Genomic DNA, 24851 nt, shown 5'->3' with positions numbered 1-24851 from the left:
GATTCCTATTAAATCTTTCCCCCCCTCACCTTAAACCTATGTCTTCTGTTTCTCGATTCCCCTTCTCTGTGCGTCTACCCGGTCGGTCTATTCCTCTCCTGCCAGAGCATTCCTGGCACTCACATCTCCTTAAAACTTTGCCACTCTGAATCACCACCATCTCCCAAGATTTAATCTCTTGTCAGAATTGCCATTCATTAGGAGGCCAATTTTGAAGACAATTGCCTGGTTCAGTTAAATAATTATCTTATAAGATGAGCCATAGAAAGCTGTTCAGAACCAGTGATGGAATTGAAGTACTAACCCTTTGGCTGCTTGCACTTCGAACAGAAAAGAAATCATCAGCTGTCTGATTGAAGCAAAAAGAAAATAAATGAGAATGAATGGAGCTGATATCAACTATGAAAATGGAAGAAAAGAAATGTTCACAAACCAGATAATGTTGGTGAGGCCTATAAGAATGTTTAGCACGTTCCGTATTCTCCTGGAAGGAGACAGCAAACAGAATCAGAAAGTCAAATGAACAGATGATCAAGAAGCCAAACTAATCAATATAATTGTTTCCAAGTGATACAAGTTCATCAAACCTAACCATGTAACTAAGTAATCAATAATAACCATGCACAAAGAGAAGCTAATTTTGTGAAACAGAAGTGCAGCAAAGAACAAGCAAAGAAATTGAGATTTATGAGGTTAATAAAACACAGGTTAATTCAAGCACTCAAATAATTTGTTAAAATTCACATTACCTAAACAAGTGGTATACACTATTTAAAGAGAGCGCGCCAGAAAACTACTAACAATCCCTCCTGGGATTGCCCAATTTACAGCAAAATATAAAAATAACTGAAAATTGATCTATTAATGGATTAGTAGCATAAACCACCAAATGCGAGTATTAAATTGTACTAATTACCTAACTAGTTTGATTACACGTCGGGTTTGTAAAAACAACTAATCAAATGAATGGAGAATCTGTTTTCACATTGCCTCCTTTTTAGACTGAAGATGTGCCTGTCCGATTGGCATCTGGCAAGCTTTAGGAGAGTGCAATTGAGTTAATTGTTAGCAAATTATAGAAAGATTCAGTGTGGCCAAGTTGAGCCGTTTTAATTGAGCATCAATAACAGGGATGTAATAATCATAATATAGCAAGGAAAGCAACATGTAACATGTAAAGAAAAAGAGTAGCAAAGTCAAATGTGGGTCCCTTGAACGCAGACACGGATGAAATTATTATGGGTAACAAGGAAATGGCAGAAGAGTTGAACAGGTACTTCGGATCCGTCTTCACTAAGGAAGACACAAACAATCTCTCAGATGTACTGGAGGACAGAGGATCTAGGAGGGTAGAGGAACTGAAATAAATTTTCATTCGGTGAGAAATAGTATTGGGTAGACTAATGGGACTGAAGGATGATAAATCCCCTGGGCCTGATGGTCTGCATCCCAGGGTCCTCAGGGAGGTGGCTCTAGAAATAGTGGACGCATTGGTGATCATTTTCCAATGTTCACTAGATTCGGGATCAGTTCCTGTGGATTGGAGGATAGCTAATGTTATCCCACTTTTCAAGAAAGGAGCGAGAGAGAAAACGGGGAATTACAGACCAGTTAGCCTGACTTCGGTGGTGGGAAAGATGCTGGAGTCAATTATTAAAGAAGTAATAACGATGCATTTGGATAGCAGTAAAAGGATAAGTCTAAGTCAGCATGGATTTATGAAAGGGAAATCATGCTTGACTAATCTTCTGGAATTTTTTGAGAACGTGACAAGTAAAATGGATGAAGGGGAGCCAGTGGATGTAGTTTAGATTTTTAGATTTAGAGATACAGCGCAGAAACAGGCCCTTCGGCCCACCGGGTCCGCGCCGCCCAGCGATCCCCGCACATTAACACTATCCTACACCCACTAGGGACAATTTTTTTAAACATTTGCCCAGGCAATTAACCTACAAACTTGTACGTCTTTGTAGTGTGGGAGGAAACCGAAGATCTCGGAGAAAACCCACGCAGGCCATGGAGAGAACGTACAAACTCCGTACAGACGGCGCCCGTAGTCAGGATCGAACCCGAGTCTCCGGTGCTGCATTCGCTGTAAGGCAGCAACTCTACCGCTGCGCCACCGTGCCGCCCTAGTATCATAATCATTAAAATGACTTTTGACTCGGGCGTTGAAACATTTTTCTACATGCATTTTAAATTCCAAGAGCTCTAGAATATAACCATTTTTTTTTTCACACTGAGAAATATAATTTCAATTCCCATTTTTAAACTTAATGAAGTTTACTCCAGGGATATGCTATTTCCTAAATAGATGAATACCTGAATCTTAAACTGGTGCTTCTGGAGATCATATCAGATCAAAAATGGAAAGCAATATGTTTTTGTACTGAAGAAGTCTAAAGTGACATGAACATAGAATGTAGAATGGTCGAGAACACGCACTTCAGCCCACAATGACTGCTGAACATGACGTCGTCCATTTCTTATCTATCTACACATAATTCATATCCCTCCATTCCTTACATATCTATATGTCAATTCTAAAGTCTCTTAAAAGCCACTATCATTTTGTCCTCAACCACCAACTCCAGTAGCGCATTCCAGGCACCCACCACCCAATTTGTAAAAAAATGTTGCCCCACCCATCTCCTTTAAATTTCGCCCTTCTCACTTTAAAGCTATGCTCCATTAACAAAGTGCAACAACTCACACTAGCTCAAATGAACCTCCGTCTGCATTTCTCTGCCCATTTCTGTCATGGTAAACTGAAGTTTTTATTTGACGACACTTATTCCGCTAGTTTTCCAACTGCAATATATGAATTCTATATCCTGAATCATTACAAAACCTATCTGAAGAATTAAAATAAAACTTTCAAATCAGTCAGAAGCATGAAGAAGGGTCCAGACCCAAAACTTCACCAATCCAACCTAATTTGAGGAAGGACATTCTTGCCATTGAGGGAGTGCAGTATAGGTTCATGAGGTTAAATTCCGGGATGACGGGACTGTCATATGATGAAAGAATGGAGCCACTGGGCTTGTATTCACTGGAATTTAGAAGGATTAGAGGGGGATCTTATAAAAACATGTAAAATTATTAAGGGATTGGACACGTTAGATGCAGGAAACATGTTCCCGATGTTGGGGGAGTCCAGAACGAGGGGCCACAGTTTAAGAATAAAGGGTAGGCCATTTAGAACTGGGATGAGGAGAAACCTTTTCACACAGAGAGTTGTGAATTTGTGGAATTCTCTGCCTCAGAAGGCAGTGGAGGCCGATTCACTGGATGCATTATAAAGAGAGTTATAGGGCTAGCGGAATCAAGAATTATAGGGAGAAGGCAGGAACGGGGTACTGATTGTGGATGATCAGCCATGATCACATAGAATGGCAGTACTGGCTCGAAGGGCTGAATGGCCTACTCCTGTGCCTTTTGTCTATGTATCTATGTTCTCCAGAATACTGTCAGACCTGCTGAGTTACTCCAGCATTTTGTGATTTTCCTTGTTAATTTAGTCAATTCCAAATAAACAGCGTTAATCATGTCTTTGTTAGTAAATCAAACATTAGGGTAATTCACAACAAGCAACATCAGGCTTTGTACCATCCACTGGTGAATTTCTCCCCATTTTCTGTTAGATGAGCGATAAACCTGCATAGTGAAGTTAAAGAAAACAAGGAAAAATCTACTTGAGATGTAAACAAAGTACTGAAAGATCAGACCAATGCAGAAACATGATGGAAAACCAAATTCGCTTTTTGTTTGGACACATGCTCCAACTTCAGTTTGTGCTTAGTCAATGGTACTGAACAATCCAGAGACCTCAAATCTTCACATATCCCTTACCCAGCTTTGGTTGAAGATCAAATGATCTAAACTAGTTTCGGAAGCTACACAGGTCACTTAGTGAGCTATCACCATATTACAAAACTGCTACAACCTACATGTTGACAACAAAATACTTTGATATGATTTAGATTTCATATAAAATTCAATGACTACCACCGTCCATGTTCGAGGAATGTAAACAGATGTACCAAGTGTTCCAGAAAGATCAGATGAACAAGCTTCACTAACCGTTCCACAGATAACCGATGGGTGTTCAGTTAAATAAAATGACACGTGCAGGATGGGTTGAGCAGACCGATTATCTAAACAGAATGACTTGCCAAATTTTTTTGAAGTTTCGCAATTCTTATCTAATTTGAGGCATGGCTATAACACCAAACTCAAGATACATTTTTTGTGTATCTTCAGGACATTGAGAAATACTTCATTAAGTCTGGATCTATTCTATCATTCAATTGGATATTAGTCAAATTAGCCATAATTCTGATCATTTTGCATAGATAACTGCAAATCGACACAACTGTTCAAAAAGAGCAACATTGGAAGAGTTTGCATTATTATTTGTGACAAACGTAGTTCTTGATTTCACTCCTAAATTGTTTTTGTGTCTATCACAGTTTATTAAAAAATTGAATTACGATAGTATTTAAACTAGTTTGGCAGCAAGAGGCTGGAAGTTGGTACGGAAGGTGATGTAAGCAAATTTAGTGGATAAGCAGTAGCACGGCAAGGAAGTAGGAAGGACTGTTAGATTACGTTACATTTATTTTGATGCGAGACGCCTGAGGGGCAAGGCGAATGAACTGAAGGCACAGATATGTATCTATTACTCGGACATTATAGCCAATGGGGAACTCTGCTAAGAGGGAGACAGGACTGGCAACTCAATGTCACAGGCTACAGGTACTACTGGGCAGAAAAGGGGTGGGGTAAAACAGGAAGGGAAGCTGTTTTACTGATTAACATGGCAGTAGTCCGAGATTACTGAGAACATGGCAGTTGTCCGAGATTACATTAGTGATGGTTCGTCCAGTGAGGCTAAATGGGTAGAACTGAGAAATTAAACAAGGACAATCACCTTGTTGTGAGGGTATGATAGGCCCCAAATGATCAACAGGAATTGGAAGAACAAATATGCCAAAAGATTGCAACAACTGCATGACGAATAGGGTTGTCTAATAGGGGATGTTAACTTTCCCAACATCGACAGAGACTGCCATAGTGTCAAGGGCTTAGACGGAGTGGAATTTGTCAAATGTGTTCAAGAGAATTTTCTTGGGCAATATGTAGACAGCCCTACAAGAGAGGGCAAAGCATGACCTACTCTTAGGAAATTGTGAAAGGCATGTGAGTAAAGTGCTGGTGGGCAAGCCTTTTGGACCAGCAACCACAGTTCTGTTAGCTTTAAATAGCTTAAGATAAAGACAGATCCATCTGTGACAGTGGGGGAGAACCATGTTTACTAAAGTTCTGAGATGTCCTTCTGTCGTAGATGGATCCTTCACCCACGTATCATTTGCATCCCATAGTACTGCTCTCATTCTCCCTCCCCTCAGACAGAACAAAGATAGAGTTCTCCTGTCCTCACCTTTCACCCCAACAACATCTGCATTCAATACATTATCTTCCAACATTTCTTTCACCTCCAACATGATCCCACCATCACTCACATCTCCACATCCTCACCCATTTCCGTCTTTTGTAGAGACACTCTCTCTGCAACTCCTTGGTTCACATCCCTTCCCACCCAAACTACCCCCTCCCCAGGTATTTTCCCCAGCAACTGCTGAAGTAACACCTGTCCCTATACCTGCACCCTTGCCCCATCTGGAGACTCCAGCAATCCTTCCAGGTGCCACAGAGGTTCTCGTGTACCTCCTCGAACCTCATCTACTGCATCCGGTGTTCTCGATATGGCCTCCTGGACATTGGCTAGACCAAGTGTAGACTTGGCAACCGTTGCACTTGGTCCACCAAGGCCAATCGGATCGATCAGTTGCCAACTATTTTAAATCCCCTTCCCATTCCTGAAGAAGGGTCTTGACCCGAAACGTCAACCATTCCCTCTCTCCTAGATGCTGCCTGACCTGCTGAGTTACTCCAGCGTTTTATGATACCTCCCATTCCTATACTGACTTGTCTGCCCTGGGCCGCCATTGCCAGAGCGAGGCCACACATAAACTGGAGCACAGCACCTCATATTCCATTTGGGAAGCTTACAACCCCACAGTATGAACATGGAATTCTCCAATTTTAACCTCAAACTCCCCCCTCTCCCCATACCCACCTGTCTCCCCCACTCCCCCCACCCCTCCCATTCTGATGTACCCCACATTGACTCACACCCATTTCTCCCCTCCTCCTCCCATCCATATTCTTTTCTCTGGCTTCACAAGTTGCAACTCTTCAACCCCTTTGTCTCACACCTTCGGGTTTAATCTCTGGCCTTTGTTCCAACCACCTGCCACACTTTATCCTGTCCCTCTCTTCTAGCCTTATAGTCAATCTAAAATAGAGTCCTGACCCAAAGGTCACCTATCCACGTTCTCCTGTGATGCTGCCTATCACGCTGAGTTATTCCAGTACTTTGTTTTTTATTGAGGTATAGAAGTTGGGATGTAGCGATATACTTATACAAGACATTGGGGAGGCCACATTTAGAGTATTGTTTGGTTTTGTGCATTCATAAAATAATGATAAAGTAAATAGAAGTGAACCTGATGCTTGTGAAAACAAGTGATGGGTACATATCGACCTAACATAATGCAAGCCATCAAGAAATGCCCGATCAATTGGACCCAAAATGCTCAAGGCACTTAATATTTCAAAGGATCCAATGGAGAAATAGGATAGTTCAACCAATATTCCCTACAGGCCATGTAAAACTATAGGAAGGAACTGCAGGTGCTGGTTTAAACCGTAGACACAAAAAGCTGAAGTAACTTAGCAGGACAGGCAGCATCTCTGGAGAGCAGGAATGGGTGACGTTTCGGATCGAGACCAGACTTCTCTCCAGAGATGCTGCCTGTCCCGCTGAGTTACTCCAGCTTTTTGTGTCCATCTTCCATATAAAACTGTTCTCCTCGAAAATACAACTAGTGATTGGATTATTAACAATATACATGAAAGATACCAGAAGATTTTTTTGGCTGATGCCAGATTTAACCACATGCAAAAACTTCTGTGCATAAGCTTTCATACAATTTGTTTTGCAGCAGACCAAAGCAGTGAGGAACTAACATCTTCAATCGTTATTTTGAGTGGACAATAAACATGATTGCCTAATTATTGTTTACTATGAATGTTGGTAAGTTAAGCAGACTGAGAAAATTTAATTTGTCAATGATATATGACCTTCAGTTCACAATGTAAAATAGTCTGAGGCAAAAGCAGCAATGCCGAACAATTTTATCTCTTCTCCCAAAAGGTTGTGTGGAAGTGTAATTACTTCTTATCTAATTGCATTCCGTGCTTGGTGTGCTTATTAGCAGTGGACAAAAGTATTAAACAGAAATAATAGTGCTTTAAATCTAAAATTATTTCCCCTTTATCTTTTTTGCCTCAAGTCACTTAAGTCATTCTCACAGCCAAACTTACACTGGACATAGGATAACAAAGTCCCACACTACACCCAGTAAATTTGGTTTTCACTGACCTCTTCTCTCTCACAGTATTCAGGATGGCTGGAAAAACTTCATATTGACATGAATTATGGCATCTTTCCCTGTACCTCATTGAGCAAAATATTCCTGTGGAAATAAGCTAAATGATGTGTCCTAACTTGCAAATCTGGTTCAAACAAGGTGTTTCCGTCTTCTCAATTTTAACAGTAATACTGCTTTACTTCTATTGATGGGTCTGGCTGACGTCCACACCCATTTTCATTACTCATTGCATCTTATTTTCTTCAAGCATTCAGAAACCCTATTCAGAAAGTCTGTTTGCTTTCCCTCACCTCTTTCTGCTGCCTCTCCAGTTCTTTCATGCGAATATCTCTTGCCTCTGCTCGGGCTGCTCGTTTAGCTGCAAGCCTGGCCTCTGCCTGCAAAATGCAATGAAAATTAGTTACTTTGGGTGTATAAAAATAATAGTAATGTCAATTAATGTAAAGAAAGGCCAAAACAATTTGACAATAGGAAAGGCAAATTAACTTCAAAAAACCTCTTCACAAAAACGTTGCGATCTCTGTAACAAAAGTTTCCACCTTTCATCCCTGTCTGGCACCAACTCCTGCAGCTGATGCATTAGCCAGAACAACATCTCAAAGTGCACATTTTAAGTAACTTTTTCAACACAGCACGAACTTGCACAGGCAAATACCATTCACTGGGGGCTGTTTGCAGGCAAAGGATGCCTAGTAAATGCGCTTTATAACATAAGATAGAGTGTTTGGAGCCAACAATTTCCCATGAGAGTGAAGGACAAGGATGGCAGGCTCTGGTAGAGGCTCTGGTCAGGTATAAACATTTGGATTCAAGTGAATCCTTGAGGAGTACACTTACGAAGGAAATCAGGAGGGTAAAAGGATAACATGAGATAGCTTTGCATGATAAGGTAAGAGAGAATCCAGACATTCTGCAAAGACAAGAAAGAAATAACGGACACCAGAGTGCCTCTTAAATATCAATAAGATTGTGTATGTGTGGAGCCACTGCAAATGAGTTAGATCCTAAACGAATACAGGTTGAATTATGGCACCATGGGTTCCAGAGCCTTTCTGAATTATCCTATTTTCCAGACCAACAGAGGTCACGTAAATATGAAACAACAATACGGCTCTGGCCTGCAATGACATCCCTCCTGTGTCTCTAAAGCACCATGGAGTGCCAGAAACATAAACAAGATCAATATGAAATGTAAACTGAATGGGAATGGAATGACCTGCCGACCCATCCCCGGCTCTCACCGTCTCCACGGCCGTTCAGAACCCTAGCTTCCAACCACTTTCCCAACTCGCAAGGTGCACCAGCAAGCCCTTCTTCGCTCACTGAAAGGACACAAAGTGGTGAACTAGGTCTCTGGTGAACACGGATAGGTGACATCAGGGCCCTTCCTGAGACTGATTCAGTTGGCTGTTACTCCAGCACTCTGTGTCCACAGAAACCACAGAGTGTGCTCGTTCATCGTGGCGCTTCCTCTCCTCTCACCTGCTGTCACTTCCAAGGTAGAATGTGATGGCAACTCCAGGCAGAAGGAAGCAATGGTGGTGGTGGGTGGGGGAGAAGGAAGAGGAGGGGGGATAACCGGCTTCCGATCTTCGGATCGGCTCCCGCTTCCGTCTCCTCCTCCTTCTCCTCCGGAGTCGCCGACATGCTCCACCTTGAAAGCGACGGCAGGTGAAGGGGATGACCGAGGAGGAACACTGAAAAACTACCATGCGAGTCGTAACAACATCTGTGTGAACCGGTGAAGAAGGGCTCAGAGGCCTTATTTTAAAGTGAAATGATTCAAAGTGCTGGAGTAACTCAGCCGACTGAATCAGTCTCAGGAAGAGTCCCGGTGTCACCTATTCGTGTTCTCCAAACATCCAGACATGCTGATTTACTCAAGTACTTTGTATCCTTTTGGTGGGTGAAGACGTGCTCGCTGGTGCATCTTGCGAGTCAATAGTAATAGTACCGAGGTACAGTGAAAAGCTTTTGTTGCGCGCTAACCAGTTTGCGGAAAGACAATGCATGATTACAATCAAGCCATTCAGTGTACAGATAAATGATAAAGGGAATAACATGAACAACATCTAGTGCAAGATAAAGTCAGTAAAGTCTGATCAAAGATAGTCCGAGGGTCTGCAATGATGTGGACTGATGGTTGGCTAGGGACGTTGTGATCCCAAAAGGGATACATGGTTGTGAACTGTGGAACTGATTTAACCGACTTTCAGTGGAGGAAACGATGGAAGAGGGAAGGGAGGGAGGAGGGGAGTGTTTGTAGAAGTTACCTAAAATTAGAGCATTCAACATACATACCCCTGGGTTGCAAGCTGCCCATGCAAAATATGAAGTGCTGTCCCTCCAATTTGCATGTGGGTTACTCTGACCCTACCTTGTGATCTGTTGCCAGCCCTGATTTACCCTCATCTTTCCTTGCTTCCGGTTGCCCCCCGCCACCCACCCCCTCTACAATTAGTCTGAAATAAGGTTATGACCGAAAACATCACCTATCCATTTTCTCCAGAATTGCTGAGTTACTCCAGGGTTTTGTGTCCTTTAAACTAATAGAGAAGTGGAGGGGCAGTTACAAATGAGAGGTGGAGTGGGGCAAAGTCTGGCAATAGACAATAGACAATAGGTGCAGGAGTAGGCCATTCAGCCCTTCGAGCCAGCACCGCCATTCAATGCGATCATGGCTGATCACTCTCAATCAGTACCCCGTTCCTGCCTTCTCCCCATACCCCCTCACTCCGCTATCCTTAAGAGCTCTATCCAGCTCTCTCTTGAAAGCATCCAACGAACTGGCCTCTACTGCCTTCTGAGGCAGAGAATTCCACACCTTCACCACTCTCTGACTGAAAAAGTTCTTCCTCATCTCCGTTCTAAATGGCCTACCCCTTATTCTTAAACTGTGGCCCCTTGTTCTGGACTCCCCCAACATTGGGAACATGTTTCCTGCCTCTAATGTGTCCAATCCCCTAATTATCTTATATGTTTCAATAAGATCCCCCCTCATCCTTCTAAATTCCAGTGTATACAAGCCTAATTGCTCCAGCCTTTCAACATACGACAGTCCCGCCATTCCGGGAATCAACCTAGTGAACCTACGCTGCACGCCCTCAATAGCAAGAATATCCTTCCTCAAATTTGGAGACCAAAACTGCACACAGTACTCCAGGTGCGGTCTCACCAGGGCCCGGTACAACTGTAGAAGGACCTCTTTGCTCCTATACTCAACTCCTCTTGTTATGAAGGCCAACATTCCATTGGCTTTCTTCACTGCCTGCTGTACCTGCATGCTTCCTTTCAGTGACTGATGCACTAGGACACCCAGATCTCGTTGAACATCCCCTCTTCCTAACTTGACACCATTCAGATAATAATCTGCCTTTCTATTCTTACTTCCAAAGTGAATAACCTCACACTTATCTACATTAAACTGCATCTGCCATGTATCCGCCCACTCACACAACCTGTCCAAGTCACCCTGCAGCCTTATTGCATCTTCCTCACAATTCACACTACCCCCCAGCTTAGTATCATCTGCAAATTTGCTAATGGTACTTTTAATCCCTTCATCTAAGTCATTAATGTATATCGTAAATAGCTGGGGTCCCAGCACCGAACCTTGCGATACCCCACTGGTCACTGCCTGCCATTCCGAAAGGGACCCATTTATCCCCACTCTTTGCTTTCTGTCTGTCAACCAATTTTCTATCCATGTCAGTACCCTACCCCCAATACCATGTGCTCTAATTTTGCCCACTAATCTCTTATGTGGGACCTTGTCGAAGGCTTTCTGAAAGTCGAGGTACACCACATCCACTGACTCTCCCCTGTCAATTTTCCTAGTTACATCCTCAAAAAATTCCAGTAGATTTGTCAAGCATGATTTCCCCTTCGTAAATCCATGCTGACTCGGAATGATCCTGTTACCGCTATCCAAATGCTCAGCAATTTCGTCTTTTATAATTGACTCCAACATCTTCCCCACCACTGATGTCAGACTAACTGGTCTATAATTACCCGTTTTCTCTCTCCCTCCTTTCTTAAAAAGTGGGATAACATTTGCTATCCTCCAATCCACAGGAACTGATCCTGAATCTATAGAACATTGAAAAATGATCTCCAATGCTTCCACTATTTCTAGAGCCACCTCCTTAAGTACCCTGGGATGCAGACCATCAGGCCCTGGGGATTTATCAGCCTTCAGTCCCATCAGTCTACCCAAAACCATTTCCTGCCTAATGTGGATTTCCTTCAGTTCCTCCATCACCCTAGGTTCTCCGGCCCCTAGAACATTTGGGAGATTGTGTGTATCCTCCTCAGTAAACACAGATCCAAAGTAACGGTTTAACTCGTCTGCCATTTCTTTGTTCCCCATAATAAATTCCCCTGCTTCTGTCTTCAAAGGACCCACATTTGCCTTGACTATTTTTTTCCTCTTCACGTACCTAAAAAAACTTTTGCTATCCTCCTTTATATTATTGGCTAGTTTACCCTCGTACCTCATCTTTTCTCCCCGTATTGCCTTTTTAGTTAACTTTTGTTGCTCTTTAAAAGAGTCCCAATCCTCTGTCTTCCCACTCTTCTTTGCTATGTTATATTTCCTCTCCTTAATTTTTATGCTGTCCTTGACTTCCCTCGTCAGCCACAGGTGTCTCTTACTCCCCTTAGAGTCTTTCCGCCTCTTTGGGATAAATTGATCCTGCAACCTCTGCATTATTCCCAGGAATACCTGCCATTGCTGTTCTACCGTCTTCCCTGCTAGGGCCTCCTTCCAGTCAATTTTGGCCAGCTCCTGCCTCATGCCTCTGTAATCCCCTTTGCTATACTGTAATACCGACACTTCCGATTTTCCCTTCTGCCTTTCCATTTGCAGAGTAAAACTTATCATGTTGTGATCACTGCCTCCTAATGGCTCTTTTACCTCTAGTCCCCTTATCAGATCAGGATCATTACACAACACTAAATCCAGAATTGCCTTCTCCCTGGTAGGCTCCAGTACAAGCTGTTCTAAGAATCCATCTCGAAGGCACTCTACAAACTCTCTTTCCTGGGGTCCATTTCCAACCTGATTTTCCCAGTCTACCTGCATGTTGAAATCTCCCATAACCACCGTAGCAAATGATAGATGGATACAAGTGAGGGGGGGTGATTGACAGATGAAACAACAAAGGCTACAAGTGAAAAGGAGACAAATGTGCGTCAGACAAGGAAAGGAGTGATATGAAAAGATGGAGAAAGGGACGTGTACGGAAAGGGTCAGCGAGCAGGGGAATGGAGGCGGGAATAGAAATTGGGACAAGGGTGGGAAGTGAGCATACGATGGAAGGGAAAGGAGCAGAGTAACTAGGGTGGTAAGAGATGAAGGGAAATTGTGTGCTCCAAGTTTGAGTGAGGGCAAGAAAAAGAGAAGGAGGGGTGCAGTGTAATATCTGAAATTGGGGAATTCAATGTTCATACTGAGGGTTGTAAGTTTCTATTTCCACTCCCATGTGATAACCTAGAGTGCCAAAAGAACCAAATTCTGCCTAGGTTGCAGAGGGAGCGGTCTCCGAGAAGAGCGGAAAGGGATGGGGATGGATGGGAAGACACGACCTCTGGTAGGATCACGTTGGAAGGGGTGGAAATGTCAAAGAATTATGTGTTGGATGTGGAGGCTGCTGGGGTGAAAGGTTATAAGTGATAGGAGCAGAAGTAGGCCATTCGGCCCATCCAGTCTACTCCAAAAATTCAATCATGGCTGATCTATATCGCCCTCCTAACCCCATTCTCCTTCCTTCTCCCCATAACCCGACACCCTTATTAATAGAGAAATGCGAGGAACAGGCAGTAGATGTGGCCGAGACGGAGCAATTGAGAGAAGGGGAGAGCATTTTTCGAGAGGCTGGATGGGAAGAGGTTTACTCCAAGTAACTGTGGGCGTTGGCGAGTTTGCAGTTGACATTAGTCGATAGTCTGTCCCTTGTGATAGAGACAGAATCAAGAGGGATGAGGGTAGTCAGAGATAGTTCAAGTGAATTTGAGGGCAGGGTGGATGTTAGTGGTAAAGTTAATGAAATCAAAGTGTTCCTTTCTGTAAACTGGCATCTGCAGTTACTTGTTTCTATATTTTTCATTTTAATTAAATCAACAAGCTCTGCATGGATGCAGAAGGCAGCTCTGACGCAGTCATTAATGTAGCGGAGAAAGTGTTGGGGTTGGTGCCAGGGTACATTTGGAACGCCAGTCTTTCAACGTTCGACAGTCCCGCCATTCCAGTAATTAACCTCGTGAACCTACGCTGCACTCCTTCAATAGCAAGAATGTCCTTCCTCAAGTTTGGAGACCAAAACTGCACACAATACTCCAGGTGTGGTCACACTTGGGCCTTGTTCAACTGCAGAAGGACCTCTTTGCTCTGGCTTTGTAAAATTCAAAATTGTTCCTAGTGTGTGTAGGATACTGTCGGTGTGCGGGGAACGCTGTTCGGCATGGATTCGGTGGGCCGAAGGGCCTGTTTCCACGCAGTATCTTTAAACTAAACCAGATTAGAAACATCACCAAAATGAACATTGAACTAACCTCTCTCGCAATATGGCTCAGTGCTTCATCTTCAGCTGAGAATCTGTCTTTAACAGGTGTTCGTTTTCTTCCAGCACCAGGTGTCCCCATTCTCTCCAAATTAATAAACAATATACAATATTTTTGAGGCACTCAGGATCGCCGAACCAAATATGATTTGAAAAGTTGTTCCTTTCTACGGTTGCACTGTAAAGGGAAAAAAATGTTTTTTTTCTACTACACACAGCTAGAACATACATACGTTAAAAATTTAAAGTGCAAATTTCAAATTGTTCAATCTGATGAGTTACACCATACATCCCATGGTTTACCACACTACTGTTATTCGGCACTCAATAGTCAATAGTCAATTTTATTCGTCACATACACATAAATGTGCAGTGAAATGATAGATTACCCACAGTCCAACAATAAGAGCAATAAAAATAAGCAATAGCGCACACAATCATAAACCAACACCAAACAAAAAGAAACATCCATCACTGTGAGTCTCCTCCAGTCACCACCTCACTGTGATGGAAGGCCAGAATGTGTTTTCTCTCAAACATGCTTGGTTACATTTTCTGTGCTGTTGTTCTTTATCAGAAAACAAAATGTTGAAGAAACTCAACAGATCATGCAGTATCTGTGGAGGGAATAGATTGAATATATTTTGGGTTGGAATGCTTCTTCAATCTCATATGATGAGGGTGGGGCAAAGGCTGGCACGTATTTGGTGGATAGAGGTGAAAGGGGAAGTAAATGTTGATAGGCAGATGGGTAGAGTACGTGACAAAGACCTCTTAATGATAGCGGAGGTCAAGGGATATGGGGAGAAGGCAGGAACGGAGTACTGATTGTGGATGATCAACCATAATCACGGTGAATGGCAGTGCTGGCTCAGAGGGCCGAATGGCCGACTCCTGCACCTATTGTCTATTGTCTAAAGGCTAGAGGTGAAAAGGAGACAAAAAGATGCAAGATATAAAAAGACAAGGAGGAGTGAAATGTAAACCCAGAAATAGGGAGATGGGGTGGTCAGGGAAAATAAAAGGGAAATATAGGACCCGGTGGGGGAAGATGAGCATACAGAGGAGGGGAAAGGAGTAATGTGAGTAGAGTAGTGGAAAATGGTGGGAGAGTAGGAAAACTGGGCAGGCAGAGTAGTGGAAAGAAAGGTTGGCAGGTTAGGCATTAATTGAAATTGGAGAATTCAATGTTCACGTTATTTGGTTGCAACTGAATATGAGGAGCTGTTCTTCCCTCTTGTGTCTGGTCTTACTCTGACAAAGGAGGATGTTGAGGACAAAATGTCAGTGTAGGAATGAGAGAGGGAGTTAAAACACTTAGCAGCCCGGAGCTCCAGCAGGCCTTGGAGCACAAATGTTTGGCGAAACATTTTTGTGCACAATCCGCAGGCATTGCCACTTTCATTTCACTGCACATCGTGTATGTGTATGTGACAAATAAACTTGACTTGATCATCCCGTCCCCACCCCTTTCTGCTTTGCAGAGACCACGCTCTCGGCAACTCCTTCCCATCCCTCACCACCGAACAGGAGATGTATTTGCTCCTCTGCCAACCACAATTGCCTTCGGAGCTCCCTACGTGGCCTCCTGAACACTGGCAAGACCAAATGCAGACTACTCGATCATTTCACTGAACACTTGCTCTCTGTCCATCAATCCTGCAGGAACACCCTATTGCTAACTATTTTAACTCTACTTCCCATATCGACCTTTCTGCCCTTGGCCTCGTTCTTTGCCTGAGTGAGGCTACACACAAAGTGGTAGAGCAGCATTTCACATTACAACAAAGGGTCTCACCCTGAAACGTCACCCATTCCTTCTCTCCAGAGTTGTTGCCTGTACCGCTGCGTTACTCCAGCATTTTGGTCTACCTTCGATTTAAAACAAGATCTGCAGTTCTTTCCTATGCATTTTGTGTTACGTTTTGGGTAGCCTACAACTCAATGGTATGAACATTGAATTCTACAATATCAAGTAATACCCCTCATCCTCCACCCCCTCTCTTTCTTCTTCCCCTTCTCACCCCAGAGCACACACACTTCTTCTACCACCCCAATCACCCTGCTCCTTTCTCCTCCATACATTAATTTCCTACCTCAGAGTTCCATATTTCCCTTATATCATCCCCTCTTGCACTCCCCCCACCCTTCCTTCCCCCATCTACTTCCAGAAATATTCTTCTCTCCAACTTTACATGCTCTCATCCTCTTTTCTTATTTGACAACCTTTTGTCACATTTTCACCGCTAGCATTTGTCACTTACTCCATGTATCTGCCAATCATGCTCCTGACCTACATCCATCAATCACTTGCCAGGCTTTACCTCACCACATCTCTCTTTTTCTGTTGTTCCCCTTACTCCATCGGTCTGAAGAAGGGTCCTGACTTGAAACATTCTGTCCATTCCCCCCACAGATGATGCCTGACCTGCTGAGTTGCTCCACCAGTGTTACTTGTTCAAGATTCCAACTTCTTAAGCTTAATTTGTCTCCAATTCACTACTGTTCTTCAAGTAAAACTAGTTAAAAGTTCATTTCAAAACAAATTATAACATTTATGCCCTCACATTCTTTTCCTCTGCTTTTATTCTGTAATCTTAGTGCTACTACCATCATATCAGTGATTTGATTCCATTTCAGTCAAACTGGAAGCAAAACCACAAGCAGATGCTCCAGCTGCTCAAGGTTCCAAAGCACAAATCTATTACCATCGAAGTGATTCCTCGTTGCACGGAATTCCAGACCCAATAAACAATGCATGAAGCCACTTCAATGTAGTCCACCGTAGTCTCATTGTCCATATAAACCAACAAACATTCCTTAGTCATAGAGTCATACAGCATGGAAACAGGCCCTGCGTTGCAACTTGCCCACACTAACCATCATGCCCATCTACACCAGCCCCACCTATCTGCGTTTGGCCCATATCCCTTTAAACCCGTCTTATCCTTGTACCTGTCTAAATGTACATGCCTCAATTACCCTCCACCGGCAGCTCATCCATACACCCACCACCCTTTGTGTGAAAAAGTTACCCCTCAGGTTCCTACTAAACTTCCCCCTCCTTAAACCCATGTCCTCTGGTTCCCGATTCCCCTACTCGGGGCAAGAGAATCTGCATCTACCCGATCTATTCCTCTCATGATTTTATACACTCTATACGATCATGCCAAGGAATAGAGTCTGCTCAACCTCTCCCTATAGCTCAGCCCCTTGAGTCCCAGAACTAAACACAAAACTCTAAATGTGGTTCGCTAACGTCTTATCTGACTGCAACATGACCTCCCAGCTACTATACTTAATACTTTGACAGATGAAGGCCAATGTGCATTTTTTGACCACCCTATTTTCCTGTGATGCCACTTTCAATAAAGTATGTACCGAGATGCCACTTTCAATGAACTGTGTACCTACATTTAAATCAATTCCTGAATTGAAGGGCTCATGTATACATCACGTACAATATTAATGATATATTGTCCTTCACACAAAAAAATGCAACAGCATAAGGAAAGTAATGGGTAAATCAAGAGTGATGAAGAAAGAGGACCTCAAACTTAGAGCAGGGATGAGTTAAGATGAATCTTAAAAGAGAGTCATTTACAAAACCCTGCAAAACACCACCCCATCCCACCCACAATCGAGAGCAAAATGGGAGAATGCAAATACAGTCATCAAGCAATAGGTTACAGAAATATTTAAAACCAAGAATGAGAATTTAAAATTAGTCTGTGGGAATAAAGCGGTAGATCAAGAATAGTCCATGCATACGTCTTGTGCTTACTGACTCTTCCTAGTCTTAGAATGAAGTGTGACAACAAATCACTCCTGAATCCAGCAGGCTCTAGATTTTTTTTTATACTGGAGACTAGAGTTCCAAGGAGAGACCACATTGGCTGGGAATGTTTTCCCTAAGGTTTATGGTGGTAATGGAGAGCTTAGATAAGGTAATGGTCAGTATTCTTTGCAGGGTTGGGATAACTAAATCGAGAGGGCATCGATTTGGGTTGATTGGGGAAAGGCTTAAAGGAACTTGAGAGCCAACTTTTTCACAGAGGGTGGGGGGTACATGGAATAAGCTTCCATTTGGACACCACTGGATAGGAAAGCTATAGTGAGATATGAGCCAAACGCAGATAAATAAGAACAGTTCAGGGAGGCACCTTGTTCTGCATGCACGAATTGGGCCGAAGGGCCAGTTTCCGTGCTGCGTAACTCTGGGAATATTAACATTCTCTGACAAGCCTACCTCCAAGGAGACTCCACCTCAAAACTGACTCCGCAGATTTAAACGCTTAAAAAAAAAATCATCTGGACAAGAGCCAGATGCAGGATATAAGTTGCAGGCCCAGCAGTATGGGCTCAGCCTGGGGCGGAGGTGCGGCTCTCCCTTCCCTTCCCTTCCCTTCCCCGCCCCGCTTCAGCGCAAACCGGGAGGACAACGATCGTTGGCAGCCAGGAACCACCCGCCAGCCACACTCAGCCGAGCAGCTCGGGGCAGCCACAACCCCCTCGGCAGCTCAACGAGACACCTCTGAAACCGATGCTCACCCTCAGGATCGCCAGCTCGTACATTGCCCACGAACGACAAGCCGCCGTATATCTTTCCTCCCTGCTTTTTGACAGTCGGCCTTCCGAAACCAACGTCCCTCACTCACACCCCCAGTGCGCGTGCCCGTGGCCATGCGTGTGCGTGCCCGTGCGTGCGCGCCCCGCTTCCGACGTCGACGCCGACGACGCGGGGGCGCGCACCACTTGTTCCGTTATTGCGCATGCTCACTGGGTTTTGTTTCCCAGTGTGCTCCCCTGTCGGGCTGTCGAAAGCTGGAGAAGTGAACAGAATTACTCTGGTGAACAAAATACCTCAGTCTGAAGAAGGGTCTCGACCCGAAACGTCACCCATTCCTTCTCTCCCGAGATGCTGCCTGACCTGCTGAGTTACTCCAGCATTTTGTGGAAAAATTACATTGGAATAGTCTGAAGAAGGGCCTCTCCAGAGATGCTTGCTGCCTGTCCCGCTCAGTTACTCCAGCTTTTTGTGTCTATCTTCGGTTTAAACCAGCATCTGCAGTTTCTTGGTCCTCCAAAATATCCCAAATTGAATTTAAACTGGAGGTGGCAGAGTATGGACTTAAGCAAGAAGGGCTTCTTGGAGAAGAAGAGCCATCTTAAATTTAGTTACGTCTGGTTGAGTAACTATTGTAGGGTGAAGACAATTCCATGCTTTAATTGTTCAAAGGAAAAATGAATTGCTATACATATTCCTTCGTACACAATTACTTTAAATTCGGCCTCGCCAATATATAATTAATCCGCAAAAAAAAAAGTTTCTTCACGAAAATCCCGAAGTTGCCCGAAGCCATTCATGTCCAGGCCGAGCTTTTCTATCGAGAATTTTTATCTGAAAAGAAGGCTTAAGCTTGTGAACCATGATAAATGTAAAATGCCCTCTAAACATTTGTGTAGGAAGGAACTGCAGATGCTGAAGTAATTCAGCGGGTCAGGCAGCATGTCTGGAGAAAAGGAATAGATGATGTTTCGGGTAAAGACGCTTCTTCAGACTGAGTGTTTGGAAAAAGTGAAACGAGAGATATGGACGGTGAGATGTAGAACAAATGAAAAAAAGATATGCAAAAAGTAATGATGACCAAGGAAATGTGGAGCCTACAAAGGTCCATTGTTGGCTTGACCTAGGTGATAACAAGTTATACAGACAGTGAAACTAATCAGGACGATAGTGAAACTAGTACTACGACTTGAGTGGAGAGAGAGGGGATGCAAAGGCTACTTGAAGTTAGATAAATCAATATTCATACCGCTGGGTTATACTGCCCAAGTGAAATATGAGGTGCTGTTCCTCCAATTTGCATTTGACCTTGCTATGACAATGGAGTAGGCCTAGGACACTTTAACTCCCCCTTCCCATTCCCATACTGACCTTTCTGTCTTGTCCTATATAAAACATTGTTTAACAAGTTATTTGAAGCCAAACAAATTAATTTCACCAATTTGGATTTAAATTCTGTCAGAGCAAGCTGCACCTTTCTGGACTCTAGTATTGAATTATCTAGTTTCAGGTAACTCACTTTCTCTGTTTCAGAAGTGAATATTTCTACAGTAAGTAGAAATTTCTACTGCATCTGTAATATTAGTTGAGCTTTCTTCTCTAAAGTCAAGGATGTTTCATTGTCATATGTACCGGCAACAGTACACGCTGTTTGCATTCGTACAACCTGATCTGCTGCCTAGGTCCCATGGTGCTACTACTAAATCACAGTGGAAGAAAGGAACTGTAGATGATAGTTTATGCAAAAGGACATAAAGTGCTGGAGAACTCAATGGGTCAGGTGGCTTCTCTGGAGAAAATGGATAGGTAATGTTTTGGGTCGGGATCCTTCTTCAGACTGATGGTTAGGGGCTGGGGAGAGAAAGCAGGGGGGAAAGTCGGAACAAAGTGTGGCGGGTAAAGGGTGGACACAGACGATGGGGGGAGTTGATATGCAGATAGTTGAAGCAGCTGAAGTATTTTAATGACTGCAGGAAAAAAGAATAGATAATTGTAAGGCGAGGGAAGATTTAATAGGAACATGTGGGGCAACATTTTTACACATAGGATTGTAGGTATATAGAGCGAGCTGCTGGAGGAGGTTGTTGAGGTGAGGACTATTGCAACATTTAAGAAACATTTGGACAGGTACATGGATGGGATAGGTTTGGAGGGACATGGGCCGAATGCAGGCAGGTGTGACTAGTGTAGATGGGGCATATTGTTCAGCGTGGGCAGGTTGGACCGAAGGGCCTGTTTCCACGCTGTATGACTGAATTTTGAATTTAAATGCGCTGTCATGTATCTAATGTCATAAGTTTAAATCTGACACTTTTGCATCCGATTTCATTTCTAGATCCCCTCAATTAGCCATCCATGCTCTCTTTACGCTCTCTTTGTACCACACGATAATGCTTGACCATTTATTCTGCTGAATTTCTCAAGGGCAGTATGGTGGCACGGACCCAGAGACCCGGGTTTGATCCTGACTACAAGTGCTGTCTGTACGAAATTTGTATGTTCTCCCCATGATCTGCGTGGATTTTCTCCAGGATCTCTGATTTCCTCCCACACCAAAGACGTACAGGTTTGTAGGTAATTGTCTTGGTATAATTGTAAATTGTCCCTAGTGTGTGTAGGATAGTGTTGGTGTTTAGGGATCGCTGGTCGGCGTGGACTTGGTGGGCTGAAGGGCCTGTTTCTGCGCAGTATCTCTAACCTAAACTAAACCAAACTGGACACATATACATTTGTATTAGAAACAAGGAACTGCGGATGTGGGTTTACAAAGTAACAACTTTGTAAGGAAATGTAACTGTCAACAGTTGAAGAGATAGTGCTCCAGGATTTCCTGACAGCTTTCATCATATTAGTAATGGATCCACAGTTTACACTATTATATGAAATTCCAGTAAAGTATTATGCAAATTACTCTTATCATGTTGTAAATGACATCCTAATCGTTAAAACCTTTTGAGCTATTCTTCAGTCCTTGTTCAAAACAGTATGCAAAGAACATTCTCGTTCCTCAATACCGCTATTGAAAATATAATCCTCAATCTTAAATTTCCTGAATTAATACCTGTTGCCCCATTACTTAAAGATAAGTAAAAATGCAGGATTAACTATTCTATTATTCTTTGACTTGAGAAAAAATGTTTGTTTCTTTCTTCTGATTTCACAAGTATGTTTGTATAAAACATCCCCGAGAATAGTTGTTTCTGCCTGTCATGTCCCACCGAATTAATTTCCACCTACCTCGACTCCATCCTATCCCTCCTGGTCAAATCCCTCCCCACCTATGTCCAAGACACCTCTCATGCTCTCTGTCTCCTTAATAACTTCTGGTTTCCAGGCCCCCACTCCCTCATCTTTACCATGGATGTCCAGTCACTCTACACCTCCATCCCCCACAAGGATAGTCTTGAAGCCCCCCATTTCTTCCTTGACCTTAGAACCAGCCAATCCCCATCTACCAGCACTCTCCTCCGCCTAGCAAAGCTGGTTCTCACCCTCAACAACTTCTCCTTTGACTCCTCCCACTTCCTCCAAACCCGAGGCGTAGCTATGTGCACTCACATGGGCCCTAGCTAGCCTGCCTCTTTGTCGGGTACGTCGAACAATCCCTGTTCCAGACGTACACTGGCCCCATCCCCGAACTCTACCTCCGCTACATCGACGACTGCATTGGTGCTACCTCTTGTACCCATGCAGAACTCACTGACTTTATACATTTCACCACTAATTTCCATCCCGCTCTTAAATATACTTGGACCATCTCCGACATCTCCCTACTGTTTCTGGATCTCACCATCTCCATCACAGGAGACAGACTAGTGACCGACATCTACTGCAAACCCACTGACTCCCACAGCTATCTGGACTACACTTCTTCCCACCCTGTCTCCTGCAAAAAGTCTATCCCCTACTCCCAATTCCTCCGTCTATGCCACATCTGCGCCCAGGATGAGGTGTTTCACACTAGGGCATCGGAGATGTCCTCATTCTTTAGGAAACGGGGCTTCCCCTCCTCCTTTACAGATGAGGCTCTCACTAGGGCCTCCTCTATATCCCGCAGCTCCACTCTTGCTTCCCCTCCCCCCATTCATAACAAGGACAGAGTCCCCCTTGTCCTCACCTTCCACCCCATCAGCCAACGTATCCAACAAATTATCCTCCAGCATTTCCGTCACCTCCAACGGGATCCCACTACTGGCCACATCTTCCCATCTCCTCTCCTTTCTGCTTTCCACTGAGACCGTAACTCTCTGGTCCACTCATCCCTTCCTACCCAAACCACCCCCTCCCCAGGCACTTTCCCCTGTAACCGCAGGACATGCAAAACCTGTCCCTTTACCTCCCCCCTTGACTCCATTCAAGGACCCAAACAGTCTTTCCAGGTGAGGCAGAGGTTCACCTGTACCTCCTCCAACCTCATCTATTGTATCCACTGTTCCAGATGTCAACTTCTCTACATCGGCGAGACCAAACGCAGGCTCGGCGATCGTTTCGCTCAACACCTTCGCTCAGTCCGCCTTAACCAACCTGATCTCCCGGTGGCTGAGCACTTCAACTCCCCCTCCCACTCCCAGTCTGACCTTTCTGTCATGGGCCTCCTCCAGTGTCAAAGTGTGGCCCACTGCAAATTGGAGGAACAGCACCTCATATTTCGCTTGGGCAGCTTACAGCCCAGCGGTATGAACATTGACTTCTCTAACTTTAGATAGTTCCTCTGTTCCTCTCTTCCCTTACCCCTTCCCAGTTCTCCCACTGTCTTCCTGTCTTCACCTATATCCTTTCTTTGTCCCGCCTCCTGACATCAGTCTGAAGAAGGGTCTCGACCTGAAACGTCACCCATTCCTTCTCTCCAGAGATGCTGCCTGACCCGCTGAGTTACTCCAGCATTTTGTGATACCCGAGAATAGTTGTTCATTTTTTAAAAAAAAACAATATTATCCCGTAAATGTGCACAAAACAATGCACTCGAAAAACATTTCGAACATAGAATAGTATAGCACAGGAAATGATGAAACCGATCTCATCTGCCTGTACATGATCCATATCCCTCTATTCTTTGCACTTACACATGCTTATCTAAAAGCCTCTTTAGCGCCACAATCGCATCTGTCTCCACCACCACCCCTGGCAATGCGTTCCAGGTCCCCACCACTGTGTAAGAAAACTGGCCTCGCACATCTCCATTAAACGTCCCCCCCTCTCACATTATACATGCCTTTTCATGCTGGACATTTCTACCCTGGGAAAGAGATTCTGACTGCCTACCCAATCTATGTCTCTCATCATTTTATATACTTAGACCAAGTCTCCCCTCAGCCTCCAATGTTCCAGAGAAAACAATCCAAATTTATCCAACCTCTCTAATCTAGGCAGCAATCTGGTAAACTTCCTCTCCACCCTTGCCAAAGCTTCCACATCCTTCCTGTAATGGAGCGATCAGAACTGCAATACTCCAAATACGGCCTAACCAAAGTCTTAGAGCTGCATCACGACTTCCTGACTCTCATACGCAATGCCCCTAGCGATGAAGACAAACATACCATGTAGTTTAGTTTAGTTTAGAGATACAGTACAGAAACACGCCCTTTAGCCCACCAAGTTTACAGAAGCCAATTCATCTACAAACCTGTACGTATTTGGAGTGTAGCAGGAAACTGGAGCACCCGGAGAAAAACAGTTATAGGGAGAACTCTGAACAGACAGCACCCATAGTTAAGATCGAAACCAGGTCTATGGCACTGTAAGGCAGCAACTCTACTGCGCTGCCTCATGCACCACCATGCCACCCCATATGCCTTCTTTACCACCCTATATATGTGTGCTGCCACATACACTCTCCCCTTACATTCAACCTCCCAGAGCGTAACACCTCACACTTTCTCGGATTAAACTCCATCAGTCATTTCTCTGTCCTTTCTACAGCTGATCTATATCCTGCTGGATCTTCTGACAGCCTTCCTCACTACCACTCATCAGCGAACTTACTGACTCATCCACATTTATGTTCAAATCATTTGTATATACCACAAATAGCAGAGCTCCCAGCACAGATCCCTGCAGAACTCTACTGGCCACAGATCTCCAGCCAGAATATCTTTCTACCACCACAGTCCTTTGACTTCTATGAATAAGCTATAGAATACTCTGTCTTCAGTGACAGTTCTGAATCCATAGGACCAGGTTCCACATGGTCGGCTTTCTGGAAGG

At 43.9% G+C, this 24851-nt stretch overlaps 1 protein-coding gene across 9 annotated transcripts in view; it reads right to left on the bottom strand.

Annotated features, from left to right (window-relative positions):
• Positions 1-18755, bottom strand: part of lrrfip2 (leucine rich repeat (in FLII) interacting protein 2) — a 76243-nt gene extending 57488 nt beyond the window's left edge. For all 9 annotated transcript variants that reach the window (XM_078397915.1, XM_078397906.1, XM_078397907.1 and 6 more), the window contains exons 1-3: positions 18632-18755; positions 14073-14258; positions 7811-7897 (exon numbers count right to left, since the gene is read on the bottom strand). In XM_078397915.1, coding sequence (XP_078254041.1) covers positions 7811-7897; positions 14073-14162 — 177 coding nt within the window. In that variant the 5' untranslated portion in view covers positions 14163-14258; positions 18632-18755. The remainder of the gene's footprint in view (positions 1-7810; positions 7898-14072; positions 14259-18631) is intronic.
• Positions 18756-24851: the final 6096 nt, after the last annotated feature.

The sequence above is a fragment of the Rhinoraja longicauda genome, chromosome 4, assembly GCF_053455715.1.
Source record: "Rhinoraja longicauda isolate Sanriku21f chromosome 4, sRhiLon1.1, whole genome shotgun sequence".
Lineage (NCBI taxonomy): Eukaryota > Metazoa > Chordata > Chondrichthyes > Rajiformes > Arhynchobatidae > Rhinoraja > Rhinoraja longicauda.
Note: the sequence above shows the minus strand (reverse complement) of the source record. Positions and strands in the feature narration are given on the sequence as shown.